The sequence below is a fragment of the Mobula hypostoma genome, chromosome 6 (assembly GCF_963921235.1).
Source record: "Mobula hypostoma chromosome 6, sMobHyp1.1, whole genome shotgun sequence".
In the NCBI taxonomy this organism is placed as follows: domain Eukaryota; kingdom Metazoa; phylum Chordata; class Chondrichthyes; order Myliobatiformes; family Myliobatidae; genus Mobula; species Mobula hypostoma.
The window spans coordinates 142,967,838-142,991,900 of NC_086102.1; the positions used below are offsets into that span (position 1 = coordinate 142,967,838).

At 40.4% G+C, this 24,063-nt stretch overlaps 1 protein-coding gene across 5 annotated transcripts in view; it reads left to right on the forward strand.

Moving 5' to 3' along the window:
* The window catches only part of LOC134348459 (diacylglycerol kinase beta), a 579,084-nt gene that overhangs the window by 378,481 nt on the left and 176,540 nt on the right, over positions 1-24,063 (forward strand). For all 5 annotated transcript variants that reach the window (XM_063051878.1, XM_063051881.1, XM_063051880.1 and 2 more), the window contains one exon: positions 23,125-23,189. In XM_063051878.1, the coding sequence (XP_062907948.1) occupies positions 23,125-23,189 (65 nt within the window). The remainder of the gene's footprint in view (positions 1-23,124; positions 23,190-24,063) is intronic.

Sequence of the window (24,063 nt, forward strand, 5' to 3'; positions counted from 1 at the left end):
TGCCAGGTTTAGTCTCTTCAGCTTTCTGTGGTCGCAGTAGTGTTTCTGAGTGATACAGTACATTACAGGTAAGTTTTCTGGTTTCCTCCTGCAATACGCTTACTGTGACATGGAACATACCCAGTACAGGCCTTTCGACCCACGATATTGTGCCAAACTTTTAACCTACTCTAAGACGAACCTAACCCTTCCCTCCCATAGAGCATACCATTTTTGTATCATCTATGTGCCCATCTATGATGTGCCATCTTAAATGTTCCTAATGTATCTGCCTCTACCACTAGCCTTGGTAGTGCTTTCCATGCACTCTGCACTCTCTGTAAACAGAAACTTACCTCTGACGTCCCTCTATACTTTCTTCCAAACACCTTAAAATTATATCGGCATCCGTTAGTCTCGTGAGACCACGGATTTGCGCCTTGGAAGGTTTCCCGGGCGCAGGCCTGGGCAAGGTTGTATGGAAGATCGGCAGTTGCCCATGCTGCAAGTCTCCCCTCTCCACGCCACCGATGGTGTCCAAGGGAAGGGCACTAGGGCCGATACAGCTTGGCACCGGTGTCATCGCAGAGCAATGTGTGGTTAAGTGCCTAGCTCAAGGACACAACACGCTGCCTCAGCCAAGGTTCAAACTAGCGACCTTCAGATCACCAGACAAATGCCTTAACCACGTGCGGCAACACCACCTTAAAATTATGCCCCCTTGTATTAGCCATTTCCACCATGGGAGAAAATGTCTCTGGTTGTCCACTCGATCTATACCGCTTGTCATTTCATACAGCTCTATCAAATCATCTCTCATCTTCCTTTATTCCAAAAAGAAAAGCCCTAGCTCACTCAAGATCATGAAGATCCTTTAAAGCCATTTGTTGTTACTTGTGGGCAGTATTTTACTGGCTGTAATTTTTTTTTTACTCAGCTTAGGGTAATTAACTTGTAATCAAGGTGGTGTCTTCAGGGCCCTGAAGACACCTCTCCAATGGGTTCAGATCTACATTGGAATTTATGGGAGTATCTTTGAGCCCTGGAAGAACAGTCCGACTCAGAAAAGTGGAATAAGAGGATCTGTGCTTTTTCACCAGAAAGAGAAGGTAATAGAGATGTTTTATGTGGCCTTTATATTTCTATGCCATCTCCGGCCATCTTGTTCACCACTCCTTGCTCCATAATCCATTGTTTCACGTGGCCACCAACTCCCCTGAGTTCTCCTGCTACCCACCAACTCCAGCCAGTTAGCATACTAACTGGAGTGACTTTGTGAAATGGGGGGAGAGAAGCAGACCACCTGGAGAAAAACCACATGGTTTCAGAATGTGCAGACTCCACACAGATCATCCTCAAGATCAACATTGATGCTAGCTCACTGGAGCTCTGCAGCAGTGCTAACCGTTTCACCATCTATGTTCCAGATCTTGGTAAAGGACAATCCCATTCTGCCTCATTTTTTCAATGATTCTGAAGGCACAAGTTCCGTAGAAGATAGAACATTACAGCACAGTACAGGCCCTTCAGCCCACAATGTTGTGCTAACCTCTTAACCTACTGTAAGATCAATTTAATCCTTCCCTCCTACATAGCCTTCCGCATTTTATCATCCATGTGCCTTTCTAAGACTTTTTCAATGCCCCTAATGTATTCACCATACCTGGCAGGGAATTCCACGCACCCACCACTTTCTGTTTAAAAAAAACTTACCTCTGACATCCCCCTATACTTCACTCCAATTATCTTAAAATTAGCCACCTCGTATTAGCCATTTCTACTTCAGAACAAGATTATAATAAGACTTTTGACAGATTGATATACAGGCCCAAGAGATTCTGCAGCTGCTGGAAATCCACATACAACACGCTGGAGGAACTCAGTGGGTCAGGCAGCACCTACAGAAAGAAATAAGGAGTCAAGCCGAGACCCTCCATTAGGACTGGAGAAGAAGTGGGAAGAAGGCAGGGGGTGGAGGGGGGGGAGGGAAGGAGTACAAGTTGCAAGGTGAGAGGTGAAGCCAAGTAAGGAGGAATATAGGTGGGTGGGGAAGGAGGTGATGAACTGAGAAGCGGGAGGTGATAGGTGGAAAAGGTAAAGGGCTGAAAAAGAAGAAATCTGATAGGATATATGGACAGAATACAAATGATTCTACTGTGTGGTTCCAGTATGTGTACATAAACACAAAACATCTTAAAAGTAGAAGAGCTATCTGAGCATTATGAGTTTATGATGTGAGGCAACAAAAGAGACCAAAATTTAAAAAGGGACATATTTAGAAAGGAGGCAGGGTGGTTTGTAGTGAACAGCAGAGTGACAGTATTGACTAAAGGGTATCTTATGTGTTGTTAGCCATTGTAAGGGTGGCCTTGTAATAGCACAGAGTAGGAGAAAGGTTGTGTGACACCTAACGGAGCAGAGAAAGTATCTGCATCTCCTCAACCAATCAGACTGAAATTCTGAGCAGAAAGCCAAATTAGAATAGGTGAATTTTATTTGATAACAGATATAGGAAAAGAATTAAAGAGAAAGAAAATGTTGATTGAGCAAGAGAATTAATTAAGAGGGATGGGGGAAAATGTTTATAAAAGCATTTTAAATCTTAACATTTTTAATAGCTTCAAAGATTCAAAGCTTCACTTATCAAAGTATGTATGCAGCATTCTCCTTCTCCAGGTAGCCACGAAACAAAGTAAAACCATTAAACTCAGTTCAGAGGGAAACAACAAACTTTCCCGTCCTCGTACAAAAAGAATGGCAACACGATCATCAGTCCCCCCCCAGCAAAAACCTTCCCCCGCATAGGAAATGCAACAAGAACATTGGCCCCCAAATGCCCCTCTCCCCACACAAAAACCTAACAAAAACACAAAGAACATCGACCCCCCCCACCAGAACCCCTCCTCTTGCAAAAAACGGCACAAGAACGTTGACCCCCAAATCCCCCTCCCACTGCACAAAAAAAAACAAGAAAGAACAAGCAGAAACACAAAATATAGAAACCATAAAACTGAAGTAGCCCACAGTCCAAATTCATAAATATGGAAACCTTGGTAATGTCTTCCAACATCATCGAAAGAGAGAGATACAGAGGCCTACCCTCCGGCACAGCGATATGCCACACAGGCTCCCTCGATGGCAACAGGGCGATCCCACCAGTGATCAGAAGGCAGACAGTTGGCACTCACCCTCCACATTCGCCTTAATGTTTCAGTCTTCCTCACTGCTTTAATTGGTGCACAATGGAAACTAATCGGCGAAATGGAGTCAAACATCAGCTCACACCGCATCTCATAGTTAATACCTAAATAAATGAGATGCACATGTGTACTAATTTTAATTGCCAGTGATATTGATTGGCAGTAATCAGAAATTGTCATGTGGTTAAAAGGATCTGTATATTTGACAACTTTGTGATGAGCTTAGTTGATATCTATCATGAGAATACAGTAATCAGACTATCTAGTATATTTCCACAGTGAGGCACTCAGCAAAATCACATTTTTGTAAAAGTATAACATTTCAGCAGCAAAATTTGGGAAGTTGCATCAGATCTCACATTTGCACCTCAGTTTAATTTCCTGTATCCTTTACCCATTGCTAACATTTGAGTGCTGTCAGAATCACCCTTATTCTGGCAAGAAAATCTGACCCATTATTTTTCCCAGTGGTGACGTAGGCAAAATTAAATTGTCAAAACTGGCACATCTGAAATGGGTCCATGTGTGGGAGTGGGCATGGGGGTGTACTTATGAGTCACTCAGCTAATTTCTCTAAATTTTAGATTCATATTTTATAACACATTTATAACTCCCTAGAGAAGCACTAGTATCTCTGCTCAAGATAGAAAATTATGATGCAACAAAATGATTCATACGAGTTCAGGACTGTACCAATTACAAAGCTGAAAGCAGTAAAATTTTGTTTGATTAATTGTATCATGATTACATCCCAGAGCACATTGAGGAGCTTAAAATGTAAGTAATGAAATCGGACCAATTCCCACAATAAGCATTCCTATTGTGTGATCCTAGCAGTGGATTTTCTTCTGGCTGCACAGATTAGTCACCAATTTTTATTTTTTCCTGTGTTTATTTCTTTCCACCACAAATTTTCACTAGTTTTCTCTTCGCTGCCCAGTAGCACGTCTTTCATAACACATGCATGCAATAATGGTCATTGCAATGCAATAGGTAATAAGATTTTATAAATTCTGTCTTGCAAAATAGATACTTTTATTCTGTAAATAGAAAAACAACTTGTGCCCAATGCCACAGACACAAAATGCTGGAGGGACTCAGCAGGTCAGTCAGCATCAATTGAAATGAATTGAACAGTCAACCATTGCGGGCCGAGACACTTCATCAGAACTGAAAAGGAAGGGGGAAGAAGCCAGAATAAAAAGGTGGGGGGAGGGAAAAGAGGACAACCTAGAAGATGATAGCTAAAGCCAGATGTGGGGGGAGGAGATGAAGTACGAAGTTAGGAGCTGATGGGTAGAAAGGGCAAAGGGCTGGAGAAAAAAGAATTTGATGGGAGAGGAGAGTGTACACTGGGAGAAAGGGAAGGAGGAGGGGCGCCAGGAGGAAGTGATGGGCATGTGAGGAGAAGAGGTAAGAGGCCAGACTGGAGAATGGAACAAGAGGGAGAGTGGAGAGGGAAAAAATGCCAGAAGGAGAAATCAAAGTTCATGCCATCGGTTTGAGGCTACCCAGACGGAATCTGAGGTGTTCCTGCTCAGCCCTGAGAATGGCCTAATTATGTTAGAAGAGGAGGCGGTGGACAGACATGGCGGAATGGGGATAGGAATTAAAATGGTCGGCCACTGGGAAATTTTCCTTTTACAGGTGACAACCCCAACAGGTTCGCAGGTGACTACTTGGGCTTATGAATGTAGGTGAGGAAGGAGGTGAATGGATAGGCATAGTATTTCTGTCGCTTGCAGAGATGCATGCTGGAAGGGAGATCAGTGAGGAGGGATGCATGGATGAAGAAATCATGGAGGGAGGGATCCCCCTGTGGAAAGCTGAGAGCGGGGGGGGCGCGGTTTAAAGATGTTTTTGGTGATAGGGTCCTGTAGAAGATGGCAGAATTTGCAGAGAATAATGGAGAATAATGAGTTCGATGTAGTGCTCCATGGGGTGGTAGGTGAGGACAATAGAAACTCCATCCCTTAAAGACGGTGGGATGATGGGGTGAGCATGGATGTCCAGGAATTGGAGGAGGTGCAAGTGAAGGCAACATCAATGGTGGAGGAAGGGAACCCCCATACTTTGAAGAAAGAAAGGAAAGACTCATAGGAACAAATGCGCCTGAGACGAAGGATCTGAGAAAAGGGAATGGCATTTTTACAGGAGACAGGGTGGGAAGGGGTGTAGTCAAGATGGATATGGGAATCGGCAGGTTATAAAAGATATCAGTAGACAGTTTGTCCCCAAGGATGGAGACAGAGAGTTTGGTCATGGCCAGAATAAACTCCTGCCTAAGCAAGGACCTGGACCCATTGCATTTTGCCTACCACCACAGTAGGTCTGCAGCAGATCCAATCTCACTGGCTTTCCACTTGGCCTTGGATCACCTGGACAATAGTAATACCTACGTCAGGCTACTGTTTATTGATTACACCTCATCAATCAACACAATCATATCCTCAGTTCTAATCAACAAGCTTCAAATCCTGGGCCTTTGCACCTCCCACTGCAACTGCATCTTTGATTTCCTCACTGATAGACCACAATCTGGGCGGATCAGAAATAACATCTCCTCCTCACTGACAGTCAAAACTGGCACACCTCAAGGATACATGCTTAAATCACTGCTGAACTCTCTCTACACCCACAATTATGTTGCTAGGCACAGCTCAAACAACGTTTATAAATTTGCCAGTGACGCAGCTATTGTTGAAAGAATTTCACATGATGACAAAGAGGTATACAGGAGTAAGATAGATTAACTGGTTAAGTGGCGTCACAGCACAACCTTGCACTGAACATCAGTAAGACCAAGGAATTGATTGTGGACTTCAGGAAGGGAAAGTTGAGGGAACCCACATCACTCCTTATTGAGGGATCAGAAGTGGAAAGGGTGAGCAGATTCAAGTTCCTTGAAGTGAACATCTCTGAGGGTCTATCCTGGCCCCAGCATATTGATGCAGGAGCTATATTTTATTACGAGTTTGAGAAGAACTGGTATGGCACCAAAGGCACTTGCTAATTTCTACAGATGTACTATTCAAACTGGTTGCATCACCATCTGTCTTGGAGGGCCACTGCACAAGATCGGAAAAAGTTGCAGAAAGTTGTAAACTCAGCCAGCTTCATATTGGGCACTAGCCTCCCCAGTATCCAGGACACCTTCAAAAGGTGATGCCTCAAAAAGGCAGCATCCATTATTAAGGACTCCCATCACCCAAAATATGCCCTCTTTTCTTTGCTACCATCAAGCAGGAGATACAGGAACACGAAGGCCCGTGCTGAATGTTTCAGGAACAGCTTCTTCACCTCTACCATCATATTTCTGAATGGACAATAAATCCATGAACATTACCTCAGTATATCAGTGTTCATGCCATCAGGTTGGAAGCTACCTAGATGGCATATAAGGTGTAGCTCCTTCACCCTGAGAGTGACCTCATCGTGGCAGAAGGGGAGACCATGGACAGACATGGGGATAGGAATTAAAGTGCTTGGCCACCGGGATATTCTGCTTTTTGCAAATAGAGCAGAGGTGCTCAACAAAACAACCCCTGAATTTACATCAGGTCTCACCCTTATAGAGGAGGTCACATCAAGACACAACTTGTAGCCAATATTTGGAACAGGTGGCAGATTAAATTTGACTTTAAGTGAAAAACACCAGTTACTCTGAATGAACTTTTAAATGCAAAGGGGTTAATTTAATTTAGTAATTTGTAAATGTATGTTCCAGATCAGCTGAAGAGCCGGGTTTTTAATTCAGCCTCAGTTAGAGTGCCATGAATGATTTGCTCAGCTAATTATTCTTCAGATTTAATGCCCTTTGCATTAAATCAATTTGGTCAATCCCTCTGGTACATCGGTGTCCACAATCCTGTGATTGGTGGGGCACAGCCTTGAGTGCAAAAACGAAATTCTGGAAACATTCAGTGAGTCTGTGGAGTGAGAAACAGAGTTAACATTTCAGACTGAAGGGCATTTATCAGAACTGAGGATCAGAGAATTTTTGTTTAAGGCTGCAAAGAACATCAGTGGACATGGAGTGAGGTGGGGATAATAACCCCATGATAATCTCCATGTCAATCCTAGCTGGTTGTCATCAACATCCATTAATAGATCTGTCCAGCCAACATCAAGGGTATCAGATCTCATTGCCAAAACTGCCCATCAATAAAATTGAAACCAATCAACAATTCTAGACTACAGGAATAAGGTGTACAGCACATGAAACCCGGATGGATTAAATTGCATTTAGTATCTTATTTGAAAGTGGATATATCTTGGTGTAGTGATTGCTGCTCAAACACATGGATGGTGGTTCTGTGATATTGCTGTGAATTTCTGATCTTGGGAGTGTGGGGGGGAGGTGGGTTAAGTAAGTCAGGATGAGAAGGAAAATGAGTCTTATGGTGCACTAATGCTGAGGGTAATCATGAAGGAGATATTGTTACCTCTCTTTACTGAGATGGTTCCTATAATCCAGCGATGATGTTGCTGATTTGTAATTGACCCCCTGAAGTCGCAATCCCTCACTAAGGAAAAGCAATCAGACTCAAGCCATTCAGGGAGGCAGCTTACTTCCACCCTGTTTGACCAAGCCAAGTATTACCCACATCCTGAGAATCTGTGCAACTTAAAAAATAATTTTGTATCCTGGCAAAGCCTGTAGATCAAAATTACCAGAACATTTTACTATTTCATTAATAAAAATCAATATTTAAATTCCATAAAGATAATTCAGTGAGCTACAGAGCCATGCCAACCCAGAAGAACACTAGTTCAAATCCCTTCTAGGTTAGGAAGGAAAAGATAGATTAGGATTTTTGGTTGTCATCCAGTGGCTTGTCTTTGAAACACTTAGAACACTGCATACCTAGTAATGGAAAGCAGTTAACATAAATGAAAGTTTCCCAGGATAAGGGCATTTACTTGGGAAAGGAGAGAATGTTATCAGGAAGGCAGTTCTCCGGGATGAGGATGCACAACTGGGAGGGAAGAAACAGTGATCTCTCCTGAACCATGGCAGTGGAGCTCTTTGATGACTTGGACATGGGTTCTAGATATCAGACAGATCAAAATTAATTCTGTTAAAGCTAGGGTATCATGAGTTCCCTATGAAGGAGATTTTCAGATGGGAGCCAGGAAGGACACCTGAAGAATTACAGGCATCAATTAAAAAATCAATTACTTATTATAAGCATTTGATCTTCAGTTCCTCAATTGATTACACTGATCACATAATCATCTCATCTTTTGCTAACTTGCTGTTCTCTTGTAGCTTGCTCGAAGCGTGTTATAGTTGTCGAAAAACAATGTGAGATTTCTGTATTTGGCATATCATGAGAAATCTGGATTGAAGAAATAATCTTATTTCTGGGCCCAGCCTGCGCATTGTTGCCATTTGCTACAGTAGTAGTGTTAGCTAGTACGAGTCCCATTTTCTAATCATGCAGTAATGCAATTCCTGTGAATTAGGGTATAGAGTTCAATGGGGTAAAGTTCAGCATCTGCCCTTTCGAATAATCTTGACCACATTTTTCTAGCCCACAGCCCAATCAAGATATCACTGTCCCACTTTATGTACCTTCAGGCAGTGTCAGGCTTTGCCAGAGCTAAAATGACATCATAAATTTCTCCTTTATTGATCGCAGTGTTTGAGGTTAGATTTAAAGAATAGGTGATTGACCATGGTCCTTAATCTATAATGAAAATGGTAAAAGCAGACCAAACTAAAAAGAAGTGTAGACAGTATAGTGTGGAGTATCTGAAATATGGATTTATACCAACACACCAAATAATTAAAGTAATTCAACTCAGTAACAACTCTGTTCAAAGACGAATAGATGAAATGTGTGAGAATGTGGAAGACAGATTGTGCAACACACTTAGGGCAACAGAATTTGCTCTGCAGTTGGATGGGTCAGCTTTGTCAGCCAGTGAATCTTTGCTTCTTGGTGATGTTCACTTCATAAAAGACGAAAGTGTGGTTCAAGAGTTGGTATTTGCAAGGGGACTGGAAACAGATAAGAAGGGGGAGTCAGTATTTCAGGTCATTGGGCAATTTTTCAAAGAGAAGGACGTTCCCTTCACCAACATTCTTGCTTATACAACAAATGGGGCTCTATCAATGACAGGACACCACCATAGGGTTATTACTTTTTTTGAAAAAAAGCTGTACCTAACATATTTGCCATTCACTATGTAACTTACAGATAACATTTTGTCACTAAAATGCCTAAGTGATCAGCTGCACAAGTCATTAAATCACAGTGATGTAGCTGTTTTATCACAGTAGTAAATAAAATTAGCTCCCATGTTGTCATTTCTTGACTCTTTCAAGAGCTTTATATTGAGAATGATGATGGTTTGAACGCTTGCTGGTATACACAGAAGTCAGATGACTTGCAAAAGGAAACCACCTGACACAGTTGTATGTGCTTTTTGAAACTGATAAAATTCTTTCCAGACTTGAATGCTTCATTCAGTAATCGACTCAAGAATATTAGGCATGACGTTGCTTATTTGTCAGAATTATTCCCAAAGTTTAATGAAATCAATCTTCAATTGCAAGTAAATAATGAGAATCTTATCCAAGTCAAATCAGTCGTGTCCGCATTTCTGTCCAAATTAACTCTATTTAAGTGCAATATTGATTTATTGCCACTTTTTCCAATTCCCTAGCCTCTCTTGAGGTGAAAGAAAAAGAAAGAAAACCAGGTGATGATCTTCAAGTATGCTGTGCCCACCCGGGTGAGCTGGGTACGGATATGTCAGAGAGACTTCAGGATCTTCTCTCGATCCAATTTCCAGATTAGGTAATAAATCCATTCCTTGTAATGAGGAATTAGCAGGAAGGATGGAGGAAGAACTGATCTTGATACAAGATATCTTTGACCTGAAGCTTTTTTACAACATCATATTTAGTGGAGCACAGTTTCAATGCAATCTCCCAACGCTCTTCAAAACAACAAAGTAGACTTCAAATTACCGAATATGAGATCTGAGGCTCCTTTTGAGTGACATTCAGCCTGATGTTGAAAAGATGATATCGCTGCACCAAGCCCATCCATCTCATTGAACAGTGAAAAGCAATGATGTAGTAAATAATTGGACAACTAATATACATTCTAAAATTATTGTTGAAATACGTTTTTACTGTAATTAAATAATTTTTGTAGCTTTGAATTTTTATTTGTAAATTTGAATAGTTTTTGCAATTATTTGGCACGGTTTTGAATTTGCTGTTCCTATCTTCTTTCACTGTGCATCATAAATCAAAATTCTTTATTGTTTTTATGTAATAGTCAGAAAGAAGAGAGGGATGCTGGGGATGTGGTGTGGGAGCCAAGCACACAGCAACCCAAAAAAGTTTGGGACCCGCTGATGTAGAATGAGAGCACAACCTGGAGGACCAAGAATATGGTTCCAAGCAAGGAGCACGGAACCCAATCTGGAGCCACAGAGGAAATTGAAAGCATTCCAGAGCATGGAATAAAGCAGAACACTCATAAATCCAGAGATGCCCTTCCAGGTGTTGCAGGTGGTCAAACACTATAGATGATTCCTCTGCTGAGGATCAACAAAATCAGCAATGGAAACAGCACATTGTGATAGGGAGCAAACAGTTATATTGCCAATACACCCAAACAAAAAAAAAACAGGAACAAATGTGTCCAGAACAACAGCTCCAATTCACCTCCAACAATCTAGGAGTGGCAATGTAAAGCAGAAAGCAAAGGAAAGTGGAATGTGTGCAGCATTTGTCCACTCCAGCTCCATGCTATGGAAGATGGAAAGCAGGAAAGGATTTCCAGCAGGAATCAAGCAACTGCACTGCCTGCTTCACTACTCTGGAACTCAGTCTCTGTGGGAGGTCAGAATCTGTACCTCTGCCCTCAGTAAGTGCAGAAGTCAATGCATGCTATATGTATGCTGGGACAGAGTAATGAACCAGATCCTATTCTCAAAACACAAGGGATTTAAAGAGTTTTTCAGGGTCAAGTCTCAGCTGCTGTCTTTGTAGAGACTGTAGCCTGTGTCGCAGTGGTGATTTCACGGGGAATCAATCTGGTTGGAAGCCAGTGATTGTCATTCTCCATCCAGCTGCAGAGATACATTTTCATCATCACTGAAGTCGGAAGTTGTTAGTGGCCATCTCTTGTATTAGATGTAAAGTACAAAAATATTTCCCATAGGTTAATCAATGTGTGTTCCCCAGCAATGAAAGACTCTTGCGCTGCTGAAGGCATTGTGGCTAACATTCTGAATGGTGACTTCAACAGCATCCTCAATGTGGCTGGACACTGCAGCCTGAGGTGTCAGCAAACTGTAAGTTGTGTGCAGACACCTGATCACCTGATTGCACGTATTGGCATTTTTAATCACTCATTGTCCTCAGCAACTCTCCAAATGGGCATAGGTCAGTCCAGCCCTGGACAGATGTCTGGATGAGCTGGCAAGGTCTAGTTGTGCCTGCAGGACAAATAACTCTTCAGGAAGTAGCAGCTGGCCAGTTGAGTTAGACTTGGCTCTGCTGGAATAGATCAGCTTATACCTGCTAGAAATGTTCCATGCTGTGTCAAGTTGGCAGCATGATGTATTCTGCAAGCAAGGCCTTATCCACAAGGAGGAGATTGGAAATTGGTGATCCACCACACTGCTTAATGTGGATCACAGGATTCTGCCTCCCCCCCTCCCCCACTTGAATGTCAAGGTCATTTGGTAGACTGCCCCCTCACCAGAAGTTTCAAAGAAGCACCGTGACCTTGTTTGACTGATGATGAGAGGGGGCAGATGCTTCATGCAGTGCCAGATTCAGCACTACTTCATGCTGCCCTAATGGTGGCTGTACTCACGATGCGATGGTTGTCCATCTGTTGTTTGGGGTGTGTATTTGACAAGAGGTTTGAATAGTGATGCAAGATTCCCTGTGAGGGTTTACCTCAACAGCTGCATAACGTAAGCAACAAACATGGTGCTGTAGGAACTCAGAGAGTCAGATTATGAGTATATAGAGGTGAAAAGAGTGGGTAAGAGCTAGCAGTGGGTGGATCCAGGTGAGGAGGGGTAATAAGTAGTTGGAGAATGGAAGAATGGAAAGGCTGGCTTAGTACTAGCTGTACCTTTCCTCCTCCTTTCATTCCAAAAGAAAAGTCTTGATGAAATGTTAACTCCATATTTCCCACCACTGCTGCTCAACTTGCTGAATTCCTCCAGCATCTTATTTGTGCTGTAGATTCCAGCTTCTGTAATCTCTTCTGTCTGTATGACATCAGACCTTGTGCCTTTCCCAGGAGGACAAACTGAGACATCACCAGCTGCATCAGGAGAACCGTCACCTCTGGTCTGTCTATACCACGTTCTCTCAGAGGCTTTCTGGTCCAGGTTGGCCTTTCAGTATATCAGGGAAGGCACACTCCAAAATCCAGGGCCTGTCCTGAAGGATGCACTTAAAGTTCATTGCAGCTGCTGCAAATGTTGTAGCAGAGAAGCTGCAGCTTAAGATCCTTCTATCACAGTACAATGAAGGGCTGGAAGATGGACTCTGCTCAAAGATTATAAAGGAAAATTAATGCAATATGGCTCATACTGAGAATGATGATAAAAAGTGAAAATAAATAGCAAATTTTATCAATAAAGTACATTCTTTAAATTAAAAAAGCGGTTGAAAAGATCTGGCTGAGCTGCAATAATCTGTTAGCATTCCCCAATGGGGGTGAAAACATGCCTGTGGAACAAAATCCAGCAATGAGTCGATATCATCAGGAGAGAAGAGAAGAAAATTGGCAAGAACAGCAGCAGCAGCAGGAGGAGGAAACAATTTGTTATATTTCTTTACTGAGTAGTTTCTTGCTTCACATTTACTCAGATTCAGGAACCAGCTGTTACCGATGGGGAAAAAATAATTACTTAAATCCCAGGGTTAATCTTTGAATCCCTGTAGCATAAAGTATTTAAATGTCTACAGTAACACTGGACTTGTTATGTATACATTTGCTATCAGTAGGTCTTACAGTCTGTTTAATCCATTCAAAACAGGCAGTCAACATTACACCTGCTGTTTACTGTGATATGTTCTACTAGAAAAGTGAAGCAGGGCCTAGATAACAGCCAGATAATGGGCTGACAAATGGAAGATTACAAGTTTGCGTAGCCAGAAAATTATGCTTAACAAGAAAATTATTAAACCCTTTCCTAATATTTATGAATACTCTTGTCACTGTGTTCCCTAGCATCAGGTTCCTATATGCCATTGTTGGATAGAAACTGCATAGACACATGACCAAGGCAGATACTGGGATTGCCACTTCCAGTGCCTTCCCACCAGACTGGTTTGATGCTTTGCGCACCCCTTGAGGAAAATAATGAAATGCACATCATAAGGTGCCCTGGATGGGTACAGTCAAAACCATAATCCAGAAATTTGGCACCATTCAGAATCAGCTTTTTCGGCACTTTGATTCAATGCTATGCCTCATCATTGTGGCTGCATTGTGCTCAGTCTGAGGGTGATCCATAGTAACTCAGCTTTAAAGTGTTATTTCTTTCCACATACACTTGCACCATCAAAAGTGCAAAGCTACATCATTAGGAGAATGCCATCACTTTCAAGAGCTGAGTTCTGTGCAGCTCTTAGATGAAAGGTTCTTCTTAAAGAAAAACCTGTTCATCTTCTTAGCATCTAATATGCACCAGTAGAAACTGACATGGCAGTTAGGTGGCTTTAGACCATGGCCTTTGTGCCACGCCGGGACCAGCTCGAGAGAAGTCCTATGAGAATTTCAGGGTTTTAGTGTCTTCTCTGTGCCCACATTTGTCACTTTCCCAATAGGTTGTGTTACGTACCCCGTAACTGGGTTGCCAAACCAGCAGAAATGGAATGCTCGTTGGAGTCTGTGATTACTAGGAACTAATGAAGTTTTATTAAAGAAATAAGTAATACAGTGCACTAATCGCAAGGATATAAATGTACCAGGTTAGCAATAATAATACACACAAATAGGGTAATAGGAATCAACCAAGCTCTATCGCAGTCTAGGGGTAAAATGATCAGTGACGCAGAGTTCAGTTCAGTTTAGTGCAGTTCAAAGTAAACGCTGTTGTTGTACCGTTGGAGAGAGAGAGAGTGAGAGATGCAGTTGGTTTCGGGCAGACCTTTTGATATCTTCTAATCCTGCTGTGGTCACCGACTGTGACCCCTCCGTTCCGGATATGATCGTTCTTTCACGGTGAACCCGGCACCCAGGCAAGGGCGGACACACACCCCAGGTTCCCACCGATTGTACCTTTACACCCTGTGAGCCTCTTGACCGATTCCTGCGAACCAGTCCTCCAAACTTCCACCAACTTGTGGGGGCACACGGCTCTTTCCAGGGCCTCGTGGCGTGTCGTGCCTTAGCAAAGCTGCTCTTTTTATCTCCCTGCTGGGGTATCACCTGTCCATCAAACTTCAGACAGTTCAGGTTCAAAGCAAACGGTCTGTCAATATCTGAATTGTGTTTCTTTCTCGTTAATCTCTCTCTTCTCTCTTATTAGCATTTTGAATGTTTCTCCATTGTCTTCCGTTATCTCTCTCATTAGCATCATCCGTCTGGTAGCTCTGCTTGGCGTCACACATGACAGTTGGCAGAAGTGAGAGATCGAGAACACCACATTGTGCACTCATTCTCCAATATGCTATAGCACAGCATAAATAATAAAGATTTTTGGAAAATTGTTCCTAAAAGTGAATGAAACCAAATGTCTTTGCAATATTGACTAGTTTTATTTTTGCTTACGCAGTTATTAGTACAATTTTAGTTAGAATTTTTTCATAACTAGTCTCTCCGCACAGGTTTGTCCACTTTATAATGATTCATTCTGTCAATTAGTGGGCCATAACAAAGGATTTTTTTGTTTGATAAAGGGGCGGGGGCTTTTTGATTTCATTGCACCCACACTCACCATTCACAGTTCAAAGTTCAAGTTTAATTGTTATTCAACCATATATGAATACCCATGAATAGAGCCAAACAAAACAGTGTTACCTTGTGGCCAGGGTGCAAAGCACAGTACCAACAGTCATACATATATGAGATAGTAAGCACATAGAAGATACCAGTAGAGTACTGTCATGCAAAAATTATATAGTCCAAGATCCTGAGTCCATGAATGTTGCAGCAGTCAAACACAAACTGGCTTGTTTTCTGCTGAGCACTAACTCCAGCTTAGATGCCGTACCACACACCGCCCCTTGGTGGTTATTATTTATTTCTATTAGAATTTGTTTCTAACAGAGTGGTTTCTCATATGGATTCTTCAAGCAGCTTGAAGCAACAACACATTCTGAAGGTGTACTGTAAATGGAGATCTAACAAATGGGAAAAAGGATTTATTTATTCACTTGTCAGACATGAGGGTCCCCTGATGTGTGCTTGGAAGACTTTACTGAGCCAGGAGTTCCTTGGCTGTGATTGAATTTGATGCTCAAGTTCCATCCAGTGCATTATTCTTTTGCTTTAACGTAGTAGTTTGATACAAGTGGGTGGCTTTCTAGGCCACTTCAGAGTCAATGTAATCACTACAGGTCAGGAGTTCCATAAAGTCTGCTAAAGATAGCAGATTTATTACATCAGTGAACCAGTTAAAATATCAGATTATTAATTGGAAAGTAAATTCATATTTGAATTCTCATTTCTGATTTTTTTTAGTCCATGCCCACTGAACCATTAACCACCATAAATGCAATGCATTGATTGTAGTACAAGATAATATTTGGTCAGACACCGTGGAAGTGAAGCTCAGGCCATTTATTAATGGCTTGTAAATCTAAAGGTTGCATTGCTAATCTTTAACCACCTTCTGTCTGTCCAATGTCATAAAATTGATTGGAATTTTGAATTTGATTTTTTTTTGTAAATTCCTTGTGAAGATGGATGTTAGCACCTTTATAATGCTGCACTGACATGTTAAAAATCTGAGATTTGGCTGAAAGGATCATGCAAATGCAGGAGTTACGATTTTGTTGAGAACTGTATTTCAACCGAAGTTGAATTCATCACATCAGGTATCTTCTATTTATACTATACATTTGGTTATTTTAATAACCTTATCATAATCAAATATCAAGATGCTGTAAAGTTGATGAAAGGTAGTAACTTTAGATCTGAACGCACATGATAGATGCTCTCACTTTTTTTCAGCAACACTGTCAGAAAATTGTCATTTTGTAATATGCTATACAGTATGCAGTTACATTCTTATTGGCACTCTTATTTATGTTACATTGATATGATTTTTGAAATGTATATTTTGGAGTCACATTAGTTATTTTAGAAAGCATTAATAAACCGGTTGTGTTTATTGTGTTAGTGTATCAGTGTACCTTCAGTGCTTCAAAATTGGAAGGTCCTTTATGAAGAATTAGCTTCAGTTCACCTTGATTTTCTTTTAAATCCCTCTTCGTAGGATAGAAAATTGTAGTCAAATTGTAGGTTTTAAAAGCAGAATTGAGCACTAAGTGTTAATATGTTAGTAAGTTTTGTTCCTGAAAACAAATTTCTTGAGGGTCTTCATTTATCACATTAGAAAAAAATGATAAGGTTCACTTTTTTACTTAGACGCATTTAGATACAAATATATCAAATGCTTGAAAAAGTAAACTGATCAGATCTGCTGTTTAAATGTCCATGTTTAAATTTGTCTGGAAAACTATCTCCAGTAATACCTTGCATTGAGTTATCTAGGATCACATTGATCACAATGGTTTTAAATAATACAAAATAATTAATCAGATTTACGTACATGTTATGCTTTCAAAGTTTTAGTCATCCAAAGAGAATTAGTGCTCCAACCAATTTTAGAAGTCACAGCACTGCAAAAGGAAGTATTTATAACAGGAAGTTGGTTTTCAGTTACGGAGTGGATTTTTTTAAAGTCTAAATTTAGTTCTTAGTTATGTTTAAAAGTGCTCCGGGTCCCATTACACATTCTTTATTGTGTAAGATTGCAATAGATAGTCAGGGTAAATTGATATAGTTTTATTTCTAAAACTTATAACCGCTAAAGTTAACAGTGTATTTATATTAACTTGGTTTATAACATAATGTTGAAAATAATATGCCAAACAGAATATTGATTATTGTTTGTAATGAATATGTTTGTTTCTACTGTAATCCTGGGGTAATACAACAAAGCTAGTGTCTTGAGAAAAATCAAATTTAAGTGGTTGGGATCTTGTGCTCAATCACCTAACAAAAGATTGATCTAGTATCCAGAAGCATTATTGTTGCAGGGATGGGGTGGAAGGGGGAATGGAATTTACCACCCTGACCTGGTGCGGGTTTATGCAATGTGGCAGCCCATGGGAAAGGCCCACTATTTACTCAATTCAAGCAAATTATGGTTGGCATCGTTCTGGTACGACCAACAATATCCACATCATGCACTCCAGTGTAAATAAAAAAAAATCTGGATAGGAGGTAGTTACTGATTTCTGAGGTGGTTTGATTGACTTTATTTTGGTTAGTAACAATACAACCAGTTCTGCTGAGTTTGATAGCTTGGCTCCCTTTAGATTAGAAGATTCTACTTTTTTTTAAAAAATGGGCATTCCTTTTCATTCAATTAAGAAAGTGTTTCACAGATTGCCCTATACAATGTTACTGGTAATTTGTTTGCTATCCGTTATCGGTAAAAATAGACTTTAAGATTTAAGCTACCAGTCATCATAGTAACCAAACAAAATATTTTAAAATATGTGTTCACCTATCATAAGAAGCATGGTCAATTCTCAAACACTTACTTGCCAGTTCCTTGAAATAATTCTGTTGACATTTTGATAACCTTCTCAGGTTACTAGTTCCCAAACCTCCTCTAAAGATTCATGCACTCAGCCATTAGATTGGAAAATATGTAATGGGGAAGTAAATTTAACATTTCAATCAACTATTTCTGGATGACAGAATATTTTAGGTCAATTTTAATGGAATGAGATATTACAAACTATTACAATCATTATTTAATTAAAATACGTATAAAATGGTTATTGGCCTCTGGGTCAATGTTTTAGACATATTTTGTTACCTGTAAAATAAGAAATCCTGCTATCATATTAAATGCTAACTAAGGCAAGGTTTTTATTCTAAAACAGTTTCTGTTGCTCTGTCAATTTTGTGTAGATGTAGTTGATGGGCGAATCTAAAGATATTGCAATAATTTTGCATAACTGTTCCCATAAATTATTGGTTTTAAACTGCAAACCAAGCATGTTATTTAAATACAGTTTAAAAAATCCCTTCAGAGTTGTTTTATAATCATGACAATACCCAAAGCATGGTAGAAGCCTCGTTAATACCCAGATTTTTTTGGTGATGTAAGTAGCGAATTTGAGGGATTTCTCTGCCACCCTGCCTGACTAATGACTTGAATTCCAAGAGGTGCCGATCATTCATAAAATACCCTTCTACTCCCCACACAAGGATAAGTTGAAATTTAACAAGGATATTACTGATTTGGGTAGCACATTGCTGTGTATCAGAGATGGAACCTGACAGCATTCATATTCAAAAGCCCAGTGTCAACTCATTACTTTTGTTTATGGTATCTTTCATATTACTTAATCTTTTGGGTGTACAGTTCACATTATTTACAATGTTTTCTGTAAAGAAATTATCATCTAGTGCTTGTTTAATTCGTAGAAGCTATTGCTACTTCTAAGTATTGCTAAATGTTGTCCTGCAACCTGCTGAGATTTGCTGAATCGGTTAATTTTGCAGTCAATCCAGATTGGCTGCAGTAGTGTCCATGCGACAAAATGCAGTCTGAGTCAACTTTTGAGAATTCAGTTGGGTAATCACCTTCTTGTAGCTGCTGACCTAAGGGAATGCTTACCAAGTTGCTTTGAAGTTGAACTTCACTGCAAAGTAGCTGGGAATTGGTTATGGGCAGCATTATTGATTGGGAACTATATGTGAACTGTTTCTAATAGCATTTCTCAAATTTGCACTAAATAATGGTACTGGTGTCTGATTCAGTGGAGTACTGGAATACACCAACAAAAATTTAACAACAATTGATTCCTGCAGCAGCCAATTTGCTGAAAGAAGCATTATTCCAATACAATTGACATATAATGAATCATCAGAATATTAAATGACCATCAAGGTTTTGTGATATTGATGTAATATGTGATTTTGAAGAATCTAATCTCAATTAATCCAGGAAATTAGTCACTGGATGATTTAAAGCAAGCAGAACAGAACCTCTCAAATTCAAGGAGTAAACTTATTTCTTTATTCGCTTTCCTTGTATTGCAGTTCACAGCAAATCCAGAAAGTTGATCAGAGTCCCTTAATGACAGAGGGATTAGGCTGGATCTGCAAACCACAATTGGCACAGACATTTAAAAGCTTTAATCTAATGGACTGGTTCCAGGAATACTTTAAAACTGTTCCAAGGGGATTTATGTAAAATTGAACTTTACTGTGCTAACTCATTTTAATGGATTCAACTGGCATTTCAGCGGTGAATGAATACATTTGTTGTTGGAGAAGATGAATAACAAATGAGTGTTAAACATGCCATCCATTAGATAAAAATGCAAATTGTGTTTCTTTTACAATTGCAAAAAAGGTACCTTAGTAGTAGGTAGTGGGGGTTATAGAGATGAAAATAGATAATGTAGAACATATGTGAACTTTCCTGTGGATATTCTAGCTGTAAATTGTGTTTTAGTAAATCTTTCAGTGCAGAATTACAAAAAATACATCAACGTTCTGTTTGATGTAATTCAAGTGAACTCAATGTGGGGAATTCCACTGCACATGAAAATGGATTGCAAACTTTAAATTTCATTTTAATGTCCCTGTATGATACAGTTTTGGAAAAGTCAGAATTATTATCCTGTCAACTTCATTATGGCAATTCTACTGGGAGCCAGACATTTCTTGGATGTGATTGAAAACATGAAACAGAAAACTTGAGGGAATGTTAATCGAAGTACCTGAGTCTGGCCCAAGTTACAATACAAGAATATTGAAAGTATTGCAACACACATCAAAGTTGCTGGTGAACACAGCAGGCCAGGCAGCATCTATAGGAAGAGGCGCAGTCGACGTTTCAGGCCGAGACCCTTCGTCAGGACTCACAGGTCCTGACGAAGGGTCTCGGCCTGAAACGTCGACTGCGCCTCTTCCTATAGATGCTGCCTGGCCTGCTGCGTTCACCAGCAACTTTGATGTGTGTTGCTTGAATTTCCAGCATCTGCAGAATTCCTGCTGTTTGATATTGAAAGTATTGTTTGATTACTGAGGCTTGTTCGAAGGGATAATGTAGGGGTGAATTAATTTTGTGTTTATGTAGATATTGTTGCTAAGATACAGGCTCAGCGTATCTTTGCTGGAGTTTACATTTCATAGAATGCTCACCTCTAACTTGCTTTTAGCCCTGCTAGCACACACATATGTGCCATTTTCACATATGTACTGGTACGTATTACTATCCAGGAGGGAATGGGAAATGCAAAGACAAATACAATCAAATTGACAAAGTTAAAATAACTTGGATTGTATTGAGGAAATGTAATCTTAGGCTTTAAAGATAAATCGAAACATGTTCTTGCTGGCAAGGACAAAGAGATTTAGCCAACCATATAAACATATTGCTTTAAAGCTTAATATACATATGTAAAACAAAACAATTAGAATTGCTAGTGTGAGCAAAAAGGCATTTATCTAGTGAAAGTTAAAATTCAAAAAGAAGAGAGTGATATTTTAGTAGTACTGTGCCTTCGTTAGACCCAGAGTACTACAGGCCTGATTTTGGGTAATTTTAGGTCTTTGGTGTATTGGAGGGCCTGTAAAACGAACTTACCTGAATTTTGCTGGAGTGTTTGAAGCCTGCTTACATTAACTTGACTAGCACTCCATAAGAAGTTTGTAATGATAAGAGAATTTAATGGGGTTGAGACAGAGAATTTAGAACAGGACATTGTGCTCTTAAAAATTGATTTCATTCCAAACTGAAATCAGAAAACACCTTTTCAAGCAAAAATGGTAAAGTACCTCTGTCTATGGCCACAGGTCATCCCAAATAGTTGCCAGCAATAATATACTGTACCTTTGAGTTTAGTCACTATTGTAATCCAGGCAACCCATAAATCAACTTGCACACACCAAGCTGTCACAAGCATCATTTATTCCTACTCCTAATCAAGTTTGGTAACCCCTTCTAATTATAAACACAAGAGATTCTGCAGAACGACGCACGCAAAATGCTGGAGCAACTCAGCAAATCAGACAGCACCTATGGAAAGGAATAAATAGTCAATATTTTGGGCCAAGTCTCAGCCCGATATGATGACTGCATATTCATTTGCATAGATGCTACCTGACCTGTTGAGTTCTTCCAGAATTTTGTTTTCTTTTTTTGGCGTGTGCTTCTGTGCGTGTGCGTGCATGAGTCCGTGATTATGTCTTTTTCGTGGCTTTTTACAAGGTGTGGAACAAGAGAGAGAGAGACTGTGTGGTGCACCACTCCTCACACAGACATTTTCACAGTATTTTCCCTTTATTTTACGAGGTCGAGTTGCGATCTCGACACTCAACCCGGCACGGATGGAAAGTGCACTCGGGAGCGGACCCGACTGCTTTCGAACCTGGAAACCTCCACTCCTGGGTCCGGTGCTGATGTCATTGCGCCACCAGCCGGCCCTCTTCCAGAATTTTCTATGTTTCCCCTTAAGTTGCAGCTGATCCATCTCTGTTGTGCTCCCTCAGCTCAGAACATTTGTGCTCTGCCCAATAGCCCCTCAATCCTGCACCAGCATTCAATAAAATAATGATTGATCTGATTGTAATCTCAACTCTGCATCCCCATCTACCAGGTCATATTTTACAAACTTGCTTATCGTGAGTCTAACTCTGCCTTAAGAATATTCAAAGATTCTGTTCTACTGCTCTTTGAAGCAGATTTCCAAAGACTCACAAGTCAATGAGAGGAAAAATTGTGCCTCATGTCTGTTTTGACTGGGCAACTTATTTTTCAACCATTTTGTGCTCTCCCTATAGAGGTAACATCCTCCCCACATACACTATGTCAAGACTGTTCAAGCTGTCTAGTTATTATACCTGTTATAAAGCAGCACATCTTCTGACTCACTGTGAAGAAAAAAGGTTCAAAGGTTCATTCTACTATCAAAGTATGTATGCGGAATACAGCTCTGAAATTTGTTTTCTCCAGATAGCCACGGAATACAGAAAACCAAATGAGTAGTTCAAGGACAGACATCAAACAAAAACTGACAAACCCCAAACACCCCCAACCCCTCTTTTGCATAAAAACTAACAGCACACCCAAACCCCCAGCCCGCCAATTGACGACAAGAAAGAATGGGCAAGAACATGAAAAAAGCCACAAAACTGAAAGAGGCCAATATAAGCTACAGTCCAATCCATAAATCTCAGAATTTGGGTAACATCTCCGAGAGCACCAGGACTGAGCAGCCCCTCCAATGGCAGCAACTCAAACCAGCGGCCGATTCCTGGATTTTCTAGTTCATTTTAAAATATTAGCAAATTGTACAGCTGACATCAAGATCAGAATGCAAGGGCACCCCTATAGAACAGAGATGAGGAGGAATTTCTTTAGCCAGAGGGTGGTGAATCTGTGTAATTCTTTGTCACAGATGGCTGTGGAGGCCAAGTCATTGGGTATATTTAAAATGGAGGTTAGTAAAGGCATCTAATGTTACTGGGAGAAGGCAAGTACATGAGGATGAGAGCGATAATAAATCAATGTATGTTGAATGGTGGAGCAGACTTGATGGGCTGAATGGCCTAATTTGCTCCCATGTCTTGTGTCTAAGACATATGAAATTGTGCTATTTTATTCTCCACTATGGAATTGCTATGTACTAATTGTTCACCTACTTTTGCTTCCTCTGTGATGCTTACTTTTCATTCTGTTTGCATAGGATGCATCAATTGCGCACAGATTTCACGTAATGAGAGAAAAGCATCCAGAAAAATTCAACAGTAGGTAAGAAGCTGCTTTCCTTCTATTCTCCTTTCCTAGTAAAGATACCCAAACATCCAGTCACCATGTCTCAGTATAACAAGCAAGAAAATTATAATGCACAATGGTAAATGGGAACATTCTTAACAATTCAAATTAGGATGCCCAGATATATTGGTTGAATGCGTGTGCTGTATTTATTTCTGCTTTCGTATGAGATATATTATCAACTTTTAGTACAATTGTGCATTCTGCATATACAAAAAAAATGGAACTTAGGAGGCTATGCAAATAAAAAACCTAAAAACTTAGTTGCTGTCTAATGAAGTAATGAACTTTGCAGATACCATGGGAATGCCTATTTTTTATAAGTTTAAGATGTTAAAATTACAGTTAAAGATAAATATAAAAGTAAATGCAACAGACATCTTGCTGTGTTCTCTCAATTCATTCAGCTCCGCTGCATCTGTTCTCAGGATGAGGCTTTCCATTCTAGACCATCTTAGATCCTTCTGCAAAGGATGGGGCTTCCCTTCCAGCACCATTGATGCTGCCCTCACCTGCATCTCCTGCATTTCCCACACATCTGCCCTCACCCCATTCTCTCACCATCATAACAGGGAAAAGGGTTCCTCTTGTCCTTAACTATCACCCCTTGGGTGTCCGTATCCGGCACATAATTTTCCATAACTCCATCATCTCCAATGGGATTCTACCACGAAGCACAACTTTTCCTACCCCTGGTTTCCTCAAGGATTGCTCGTCATGTGACTCCCTTATCCATTCATCCCTCTCCACTGATTTCCCTCCTGTCACTTATCCCTGCAAACACGGCAACTGCTACATCTGCCCCTACACCTTCTCCCTTAACAACATTCAAGGCCCCAAACAGTTCTTC